Raw genomic sequence first — 10,758 nt, 5'->3', positions numbered from 1 at the left:
GCCTGCCTGGCAAATGCAAGGTCCTGACTTCAATTCCTGGCAAAAAAAAAAAAAAAAAAAAAAAAAAAAAAAATCCATTGAGCTAGGCATGGTGGTACATCCCTGTAATCCCAGCATTTAGAAGGGTGAAAATCATTAGTTCCAGGCCAGCCTGGCTTACAGGAACAAAAAAATCCCATTGTAAACTCAGGATAGTCTGTACTCCCACAGACCCCAGTACATGGCAATATTCAATCCTGGAAATACTGAGGCAGATAAAAGTCTAGCTTTGCCCCACATGGAACCCATCAGTGCTGCTGGCTTTCCATACTTTGGTATGTCTAGGAGCAGCAGGGTTCTCAGAAACCCCTCGCTCTGCTCCCTAGTCACTCCTGCAGGACTTATACCCCTCCACCCCATGCATTCAGGAACAAGGAAGCTTTGGATGATGAAGGGAAAGATCCATCCCCCGCAGTAGGTTAGAGGGGCTGAGCCCAGGAGAAGGGAAAAGGGCAGGACCAGAGAGAAATGGAGTGCCTGTGAGCATGGCAGTCCCCTCTCTGTTTGAGAAGTGAAGACTTAGGGAAGAAAACCAAGCCTCAATACCCTCCACTAGCGATAGATCACCTTGGAATGAGGTGGTAAACAGACCCCTCCTGAGCGGTCTCACATCTGCAGGTCATGCATACAAATCAGCTCGCTCTCTCTCGCTCTCTCTCTCTCTCTCTCTCTCTCTATCACACATACACACACACACACACACACACACACACACACACACACACACACGACCCTCCTCTAAGTAGACCATGGGAAGTTCAGGGGCGGCTGACATTAGGTGCTGCTGAAAGACCCAACCCTGTAGTCCAAGCAGCTCTCTCATGGCCCAGGGCCACTCCTCACCTGGCGCTCACCTACCTCCTGGGGAGATGACTGAGCACCACAGCCCGATCAGACCTCAAAGCCAGGAGGCACAGGCAGCTCTTCTCAAGCCGACACTGTCACAGAACACACTCACCTCACACTAAGGTCCGCATGGCAATAACCTGCACACCCTTCTCAGAGTACACCAGGATTACAGTGGCTTACACACACACACACATACAACCCCACACACAGCTGTCTCGTTCCTCCCCCGTCTTTGCCCCCCACTGCACCCCCACATACAGCATCTGGAGCCTGCTGGGCCCCTTCCGCCCGGGCGCTGTCTTCCCCCATGCTCCACAGGGCTGCGTGCTGCCCACTGGTTCCTCCAAGTCCAGCTCTGGCTGCTGCTGCTTGTTTGTCAGGCTGCAGTTCCCTGGAGCTATCAGCCTGGAGCTACAAGGAGCAGGCAGTGGTTACGCCAGCCCTCTGGGGGCCTGTTCTGTCGAACCCAGCTCCCAGGAAGAGTTTGGCGGCTGCCTCTATCAGAGGTACTGAGGGGGCGCTCCAGGAGAGCAAACTAGAGGAAGATGCCTAGCAGAGGCCCCGGACAGGTGCCCCAGCCACGCTGACAGGCCCCACAGGTGTGGTGCTCTGCCAGCAGCCTGCGGTCATGGCCATATATACAGCAGAGGCTGCTGCCCAACAGCGGGCTCTCCCTGCCCCTGTGCCCACAGCAAACTCACCATCCACCGGGCTTCCCTGCACCTGTGCCTTATCAGTGTGAGGGGGGCCGTCCTCTGGGCACACCGAGCACCCAAGCACTACAAACTCTGAGGCGCTCCCAAGCTGGCCCTCCTACGTGCGCATACCTGGGCCCGTGCCTCGAGGCTGCAGCAGTTCCAGGATCATCCCAGCACCCAGACCTGGGGGAGGTGACATGAGGGCAAGCCTCAGGTCAGTCAGAGTCAGGAGCTTGCAGAGTCTGAAGTCTGGGCTATACCCCACACCCACCTCTCCACAGACCAGCAGGGCTTTGGCCCTACAGAATCCCCTTCCTAACTCAACTCTGATCACTGTTGAGGGTCCAGCCAAGTGCTGGAAGCCCACCTGCTAGGTGAAAGCCCAGGATAAAGTTGGCAGACCAGGGCCGGTCCATCCCGGTACCCGGGGACTAAGCACCACCCTCAGCCCAGTGTGAATACAGAGGGTCTTCCCAGGGACACCTGGGCCCAGAAAAGGCATCCACGCGTGAGGCATGAGGAAGTAACAAAGTTGAGACAATCCGGGAGAGGAGGCCCCATCTGAAGGTGGAGGAGGCCAGAGCACCCAGCAACCTCCCAGGCCTCTTCGAGTGTCTGTTTCCTCCTGCCAAGGACAGAAGGGTGGGGTCAGGTCAGAGCCCACAACCAAGCCTGGCCAGTTCACCTGGCCTTGCTGGGCCTTCAGTCCAGCCATTCCAGAAAGGGAACATTTTCTTCCTACTCTGTTTGAACAGCTGCAAGGACGGCAGTGGTGAGAAGAGGATGTTGGATCACAAGGTGGTCAGGTCTCGAGAGTAGTACAGGAGGTTGCCTGAGGGAGGTGGGAAGAGGCTTTGGGGCTGGTCTGGTGGGCTACAGGGGAAGGGGGTGCTGGTCTGCACCTGGGCCCTAGAAAGTGGGGTGGCCATTGGGTTTCTGCAGGTGGAGCTGGCTTAGAAGGAGGAAACAGAAGTCCAAGGGCAAAGATGGAAAATGATTCCCCTGTTTTATGGAACTTGTTCCATTAAAGGATGGGGCCAATGGCCAGCTCCTGGTGCCCAGCCCCAAACCCTTCCTGGCCTCACTCCCAGAGAGGTCCTACGGCCCCCTCCTTAGTTTGCCAGGACTGGCGGGAAGAGCCCTGAGAGAGGGAAACGGCATCAACAGGCTAAGATCTGGGTTCCAGGAGGCAGGAAGTGAACTGTGCGAGGTTGAGACCTGCATTTCTCGCCCCTTCTCCCCCTCTCTCCATGGTCTCTCTCCAGGCCATGTCCCCCTTCTGCCATCCCACCCTGGTGTCTCCTGGTCTCCATCTCTACCTCCTCTTGCTGTCTCCCCACCCCCAGTTATGTAAGGGGCCTGAGAACACACAGAGAGCTTTGTTGTCAAACCAAATCCATACGGAACAGGAATCGGCCAACGCAGCTGTTCCCCATTCCCTCTGCCTTGGCAGGGTTGAGACTCTGGGCAGGAAGCCCCTATACGCCTCCATTTAGGGAGACAAGGGACAAACACTGGCCCCAGGGCCCCCAGGCAGCTGAACGGGTGGCCAAGGATCGGTCACCATTTCGTGGAATCACAGCAGGAGACCAGCTGGCCCCAAAGACAGAACAAAGCCACATGCAAAGCCAGGGTCACAGAGACCACAGAAAGGCAAACTCTGGGTGGGGGGCTGGCAACACAGTGCCAGGCCCTGAGGGGAGAGGCCACACATTTGCGTAAGTGCACCCTGTGTTCTGCCCCCATACAGAAGCATGCCCACATACTCTCTTGAACACACACAGCCCATGTGTGCACTCATCCACATGCTTACAGCCACGCACATACACACAGATGCAGTACATGCATCAGCCCAAGCACAGCAGGTGTGCTCACCTGGAAGGGGTCTGAGTGGAACCCTCCTCTCTGCTCTGGCCAGCTCTCTCCATCCTAGCCGGTGCCTCTGGGTGAAAGAGCTGGAGAGAGGAAGGCGGAGGGCGGAAGTCAGGCCAGGAAGCTCTGCCTAACCAGCCCTTCTTGAGAGACCCTCAGGCTGTAGAAGCTCAAAGGCCCATCTACCTGCCCAATATGTCCAAGGAGGTAGGTGAAGGCCTAGGGAGTGGTGCTGAGGACCAAAGGACTCAATTTCTGGGCAGTCACTGTCCGTTCACCCACCCAACCACTGGCACAGCCATTCTGCTCTAAGATACGACAGCTGCTGGCAGGTGGGGTTCTCCTGAGCATCCCTGGCCTCCACAGAACCCATCCCAGCCTCCCCTGTGAGGACGGCCTGAATGCTGAGTTCAGGGAGGGAGGGAAAGGAGAAGGACAAAGCAGGGGGGAGGCGGGCAGAAACCAAGACAGGGATGAACGATATCTCAAGGTGGAAAAATATCTCTGGGTGAAAGATATCTCAAGAACGAAAAGGAAGGAAGACAGGAAAGAACTGAAGAAAAAAAGACAACAAGGAAGGGACCAGAGAGGGGAACAGGAGAAGGGGCAGGAAGTCTGGAGAGAAGGGCCCACACTGCCTGGGAGGACAGCCACCCCTCCTCTAGCAACGTGACTCCTCTCCCAGCCCCCAGGGCCTGACTCTCAGCTGGACACAGCCAGGCCCATCAAGTCCAGTGGAACAGGCATTTCCAGACCACTGTCTGAGCCCACCCAGAGCTAAGGACCTACCATGCCCCCCGGGAGGTCCAGCCTCATCGATCCCAGACCCGAAGGAGGTATACAGCCTGAGGTGGGGGCTGGAGGTGGGAGGGAGGGGCAGAGAACTGGGGTCACTCCTAAGGCTTACCACAAGCCAACCAGGGCCCTGCATCCTCCCTGCCTATGATCTTGAACAATTAAGTGACTTTTCTGAGCCTTTCCCCTATCACTGGCAAAATAACAAACATTAATGGAGCGGCTACTCTGTGCCAGAGAGGGGCTAGGTGCTTGGAGATACAAAAATGAATGAGACAGTCATGGTCCTGCGCAGTCACCCAATAATTATCACCCCTCTTTCCCAGCTGGAAAAATGTTTCTCTCATTTGTACACCACAGTCTCCTGCAGTGGGGCAAATACAGTTATCTGTACCGCAGGGAACAGATGTGTTGATTGAAAACCCATCACGTCCAAGACCGGCCTGAGGCCACACAGCTGGACAGACAGCAGACAAAAGAACCTCCTACCTGGCCATCGGCCCTGCCTACCTGGCCACAAAGCAGGCACTCTTCAGCTCTGGGCCCCACCCTGGAGTACCAGAAAGGAGACCAAGCAGCTTTTACAGAGCACCCTGAATGTTATCTGAAAAGCTATCTCATTAAGAACTGTTCCTTTCCAGTCGGACTAATCAAAGCCAAGAAAGGCAGGGAGCTCTGCTCAGTTAAAGTTTTGCAAGGTGGGAGAGGCTGAGAATCTGCAACCTCCTCTGAGAATACAAATCTCCTGGCTCCACACCATACCCCCGCCCTGCCCAGGACACCCACCTTGGGTTCACCTTAGGCCCCACTGAGATCCACTTGGGGTTCAGCTGAGCCAGGGTCCTCTCCATACCACAGGAATGAGACCCACACAGAGTGCGGAACACAGAGGGAGTCAGGAAGCCTTCATGGAACTGGCTTGGGGTGATGGACAGACACTGGCAATTGAAAGGTCATTCCTGCAGGTGCCCAAGCCTTACAGGGCACAGGAGAGGAGGTGCGGACATATGTGCCCTGCTACAAGGAACTGAGGGCACTTACTGGGGCCAAATAAGAAAACCGAGAAAACTGTTCCAGCTCCAAAAAAAAGGAAGTGGAAAGTCAGTATGTAGAAGAAATAAAAGCAGAGTTGTTAGCCAAGTATGCTGGCACACACCTGTAATCCCAGCACTCTGGCAGGCAGAGGCAGGAGGAACAAAAGTTGGAGACTAGCCTGGGCAATTCAGCAAGATCCTGTCTCAAAATGAAAATAAAAAAGGCTGGGGATGTAGCTCAGTCAAAGGCCCTCAGTTTAATGCTCAGTATCCCCCCACAAAAAAAAAAAAAAAAGACAGAGAAGCCTTACTCCACAGATGCCACCTAGGTGAGACTGCACCCTCCAGGGATGTCTTTCTTGGGCCCTAAATAAAGACAAGGCTGACATGGGGACAGGTAGTGGTACTATTAGTACTAATCAGTTCAGGAGCCTGAGGGTGACAGGAGAGGAGTGACAGGTGTGGAAATGGCATCAGCTGAACCTGTGTTGGGGGTGCCCTCTTCAGGGGCAGCCTCCTGCTTGGCCCCTGGGCTCCTGCCTTCCCCCTGCTGTCTGAACAGAGAAGTCCACTCCCACACCCCGCCAAGGCCAGATCTTCTCTGGGACTCAGCTCACCTGGTGAAAGGGACGCTCTTGTTCTTTTGCCCTCAGAAAAGGAGGAAACAGGGCTGGGACAGCAGAAGGACAAAGTTCGAAGACCTGAGCTACATTTTCCATTCTTTCATCAAACAAATATTTGTTGAGCACTTACTTATTATCTGCCAATCAACTTCTAGGCATGAACAATATAGCAGTGAACAGGATGGACAATTTCCCAGAGCTCACATTAAAATCCTCCAACCTCAGAGAGGAAAATGCCTTTAAAAGTGTTCAAACTCATTCCACACCACAGACATGCTCCAACCAACAGTGGCATCTCCTCCGTACTGTCCCTGTCAAGGTCACACCACTCTACTCCAAGATATGCAATGAGAGGGAACCCCCTGCCCTGCCCCCACAGAAAAATGCTCCTGAAAAATGCAGCAGTGCCCCTAAGGACACTGCTGGTATCTTTTCCTTGCAGCCTCTGTGGAGTCTCAGGCAAGGGCATCAACAGAGCACTAATGCACTATTAGTGCAAATTTTATTTACACTGAAGAAAATCTGAGGAGCCTCCGACCCTGTGGTTCTGCATCAGTTGCTTGGAATCAAATGAAAGGAGGAGCTGCTCTCACACACCAGAGCTCCCTGGATCCCTCAGGCTCTGCCCCCAACAGTCCCTGCACAGCTTTCCTCCCAGCGATCCCCGAAGGTGGGACCCTCACTTGTCTCCTGCCTGCCATCTTTCCTCTGGATGTGGACAACCTCAAAGAGGCACGGAGGGCTGTGGTTGCTGAGCCTGTCTGCAAGGCAAAGGGGAGCTCTTACTGGCTGGAGAGTGGGTCTTGGGGGACCTCTTTGGCCTTAAGCCAGCCCAGGACAGGGCATGGAGGAAGGCCAGGCAGCAAAGGTTCTCATACCTGGCAGGAATCTGGGAATGCCAAGCACTGCAGCAGCCACCTTGGCGGGTTCCCTGTGCTGGGACCCCGTAGGGCCCCTCCCCTTCCCCACGTGTCGCTGTGGTTGCCGGATGAGGCCTTGCAGCCATGTGGGCGGCCGGGACTGCCTTCCCAAGGAATAGGAGCCGGCAGGCAGGCCAGATGGAAGCAATTACAGGCGGGAAAGCCGGGAAAGCGGGAAGGTGGGGGCTGGGAGGGGCCGGCAAGGAGGGGAGCAGGGTGGAGGGAAGGAAGGAGTGAGGAGGGAACTCTGGCCGGTCCAACTGAGAGGGCTGAGAAGTCCAAGTTCAGTGTATGGGCAGGGCAAGGATGCAGGTTTCCACCCTGAAGCCTGGGTTTATGTTCTGCCTTTATCACTTTATCATTGTGCCCTTGGGCAAAACCCTTCACACCTTCAAGTCCAGGGCCCCTTTCTTTTTTGATGACAGATCAGACAAGCTCCAGTGCAGGGGCACAGTGGAGAAGAGGACTGAGAAAAGTGCAGGTTTTGGAAAAAGGCTGGTCTGAGTCCCAGTCTGGCTGCTTAATAAGAGATGTGTGACCTCAGCTCAGTGGTTTAATCTTCCCAGCCTCTGCTTCTTCCTTTATAAATGGGCTTAAGATCTGAGGCTAATATGAAGGGATGTAAATAAGTGCCTAGCACGTTAAAAAAAAAAAAAATTGCTAAGCTGGGCTTCTAATAAGTGCTTGTGTGATAAATGGTACCCCTTTTTGATATTTTCTAAAGTCCCCTTGCATTAGGACTCTTATGCCGCTACATTGGGGAGACCAGGCACAAGTGACCTGGCCACAGCTTGCACCTTGGAGAAGGGTCTGGGCCCACGAGGGAGACACAAATGCATGTTGGCCTCGCTCTCTGGAAACTGGTACCTGAACTCTTCCAGCTGCCTCCCCACAAAAAAGAAAGCAGGACCTAGAGTCCTGACCCCCAACCCAGGCCTGACTAAAGCTGCAGGTAGGAAGAAAGAAGGATCTCATCCTACTGGTTCAGCTGCTCCTGGCTCTGTCACCCGGCCTTCCTCACAATTAAGGCCCATGTGGGAAATGAGGCTCCAGCAAGACCCAAACCTCTCCTCAGTGCAAGTAGCAGCAACCTCCTCAAAAGCAGAACCCAGGGCTTTGTCGTCTAGACAGTCACACCATCCTACACAGCAGCTTTGGGGTTGGAGCGGGCAGAGATGCGATGCAGCCCCAGGTGAGGGACCCGCACCTCTGGACATTCGCACTCTCCACAGCACAGAAGGCAACCTCCCAACCTAACTCCTGTGTTCCTATTAGAAGCCCAGGGCACTAGCTGAGGCTGGGGTGTCACTTGCTGCTGCTCCCATTTGGCCACTTTGTTTGAGTGTATCCAGGAAGGTGGCGGGGTTAGGGGAGATTCGGAGGCCAGGGCTATCCAGAGCCCGGCCAGGGTGCTCAGTACTTGCCTGAGGAAGCACTTCTAGGAAGCGGGCGATGAAGGGCAGAAGTGGACTAATGATTGCGATCATTCAAATCTGACACTGCCATTGCCTCATGACAACCAAGAACTTTGGGTCAAGGCCTCGGTCTTGACAAGAAAGAAGGATCCTGAGGGTCCAGAGGATGAGACACAGGAGCTAAGCCTCAGCAGCAGCTTGCTGCAGAGGATGTATCATAGGACACTAAGTGAGAGGTCAGGGAGAGGGGCAGGTGCTGAGAGCTGGGCGGGGGAGGAGGCAGTCCTTACCACCTGCCATGACATCCACATCGGGATCATCATCTTAGCCCTGCCCCTCTCCCCATCTGTCCTCTCCAAGGTCCTCTTCTCTCCCTCGCCATCAGCCTGGGACCTGGAACCTGGTCACGTGCAACTGTTCTGTGTCAGTCCGAGGTAGGGGATCTCACCCCTGCAAAGGGCAGCGCAAACCTGGAGCACTCAGAGTTGTTCCCAACTCCACTGGGTAACACCTGGAGCAGCTACTCTGAGGAGACACCCAGGGGGCTGGGGTGGCCCCAAGGCAAGGGCGGATGCCAGGCAGGGGTGGGGTGATTGCAGGATGGACATAGCACACAAGGCTCGAAAGGGGTTGGTCTCTCTGCTCCTCCCTGGTTGGGGAGAGAGGTCCTTTCCAGGATTTTTGACAATTCTAGAAGAGAGCAGATTCTTAGTTCTGCCCAGAAAATGAAATCTCATGAGTCTAAAAAAGCTGAGAAGTGGAGGTGCCAAGGCACTCTGCTTCTGAGCAGAGGGGGCTGAGTCACTGCTTCGGGAAAGACAGTGTAGAAGTCGCCAGGGGTTTCCTTGGCCTGGCCTTCCACTTAAGGGGAAGGAGTTCCTGTTCCCCTTCCGCAGCACCGCACTCCCAAGGTAACCAAGCTTCTCAGCCCAGAAGGCCAAGGAGGGGACTCCTTTGACTCACCCAGCTGTGTTGGACATCCAAACCCAGGGCCTCTAGCGTGCTATGGGAATGCTCTACCAGTGTGACACACCTCCAGCCCCTAAACTGCTTTCATATCTTCTCTCTCATCCCCCTCCTTGTTACCCTGACGACTAAGGGGGCTGGCCCTGGCTCCAAGCTCCCCTTCAACTTCCTGGTGAAGTCCAGGTCCCATCAAGCAGCCTGAGCTCCCCACCTGGTACAAAAGGACAGGGCTAGGGAGCACTTGGAGTGGAAACAGAAGTGCAGCAGGAAACAGATTAGAGGAAGCTGGGCTACCTCAGCCCGGACAGAGTGTATTCCCAGATCTGCTCCCTGCAAAGCAAAATAGCTCCACAGTTCATTTCTAGGCTCCCAACGGTTGGGACCTCCCCAGTAACACCGCTAGAATTATAGGGCAGCTTTGGAGACTAAGTGTGGGAGAAATATTTCTAGGAGCAAAGACTTAAATAACTCTTCCACAGAGCAGCACTTTTCAAAGTACTGAACTTAGATCAACTCATTTCAAACCTGGGGAGCAGAGGCCAGGGCCATGGGAGGTAGAAGGGTGGGGTCTGGAGGAGTGGTGCCATGACATGGGTTTGTGCCTCCTGTGACAACCCAGACTGTACCAGGCCCATTCCCAAGGTTCCACAAAGAGTAAGTCTGCCCGAACTTGGCTTCAACACCGTGCTTCCTTCCAGTTGTAGAAAGTGCAGATTTGGAGGAAAGGGGTGCCAGCCTGTGGGTGGCCATGAGGTCAGACAGGGCACAGCTGGGCACCCAAACACTGCCTACACTTCCAGGCTTCTGGCAGCAGCCCCTCAATCAGGCCCTGGAGACCCAGTCTGAGGAACAGAGGAAGCAGCAACATAGATCAGGCCTCACACAGGCCAGACGAGCCTCCAGCCAGAGGCAGGAATAGAGGGGGCAGTGCTGGCAGACATGTTGGCAGCTTGGGCTGGCTGGAGGTCTCTGCCAGCAGAGGCCCGAAGGAGCAGGAGAGCAGAAGGGGAGCCAGGGCTCGGCCCCCAGTTCCAGCCCACCCAATCCCAACCCCATTCCTCCCTTAATGCCCACCACCCAGGCAATTTCCGGACACGGTGGCCTGCGCACAAAGACCCCAAACGTGGCACTAGTGCCCTGGGCACGGCCAGCCTCCAGCTGGCAACCCCGCCTTCGGGCTCTGTTCCCCGACCTTGCAACTCCTGCAGAGAGATTCCTCAGCAGAGCCTGTCACCTCCAGCCCACATGTCCTGGACTCGATGGGGACAGTTGTGGGGACACCCAGCGCTCAGCGGACGCTGGAGGACGCCTCTTCAGCCCAGGCACAGGGGCGGGGGTAGAAACTTTCCCGGGAAGAGGACCGTCCCGCCTGCTCACTCCAAGGCAGCCCGGAGGATCAGGCTTCCCGCGAAAACCTAGTCCGGGACGGGAACCCCGAGAAGCGGCAGCTCCTCCAGGCTGCGGCCGCCCTGCCCGACCCCGCGCCGCGCCCACGTGTGGCCCGACCCCCTCCTCCCGGAGTCGCGGGCGGGACCCAGCCAGGCCAG

General features: G+C 55.5%; 1 protein-coding gene across 7 annotated transcripts in view; it reads right to left on the bottom strand.

The window, feature by feature from the left end:
- St3gal4 (ST3 beta-galactoside alpha-2,3-sialyltransferase 4) overlaps positions 1-10,758 on the bottom strand; it is a 42,501-nt gene that overhangs the window by 30,468 nt on the left and 1,275 nt on the right. Inside the window, exons 1-2 of one of the 7 annotated variants that reach the window (XM_005378519.2) lie at positions 3,462-3,541; positions 1,716-1,769 (exon numbers count right to left, since the gene is read on the bottom strand). The exons of 1 other annotated variant lie outside the window; for it this stretch is intronic. Coding sequence is in view for 4 of the 6 variants with exons in the window: in XM_013511054.1 (XP_013366508.1) it covers positions 1,147-1,197 (51 nt within the window). In the remaining 2 variants the exon portion in view is untranslated. Of the gene's footprint in view, positions 1-1,146; positions 1,272-1,589; positions 1,664-1,715; positions 1,770-3,461; positions 3,542-10,758 lie in introns of those variants that run through there. 5 more of the 7 variants (XM_005378518.2, XM_005378516.2, XM_013511054.1 and 2 more) reach the window with 5 other exon arrangements.

The sequence above is a fragment of the Chinchilla lanigera genome, unplaced genomic scaffold (assembly GCF_000276665.1).
Source record: "Chinchilla lanigera isolate Chin_1 unplaced genomic scaffold, ChiLan1.0 scaffold00011, whole genome shotgun sequence".
NCBI lineage: Eukaryota > Metazoa > Chordata > Mammalia > Rodentia > Chinchillidae > Chinchilla > Chinchilla lanigera.
This window is presented reverse-complemented; position numbering and strand designations above follow the sequence as displayed.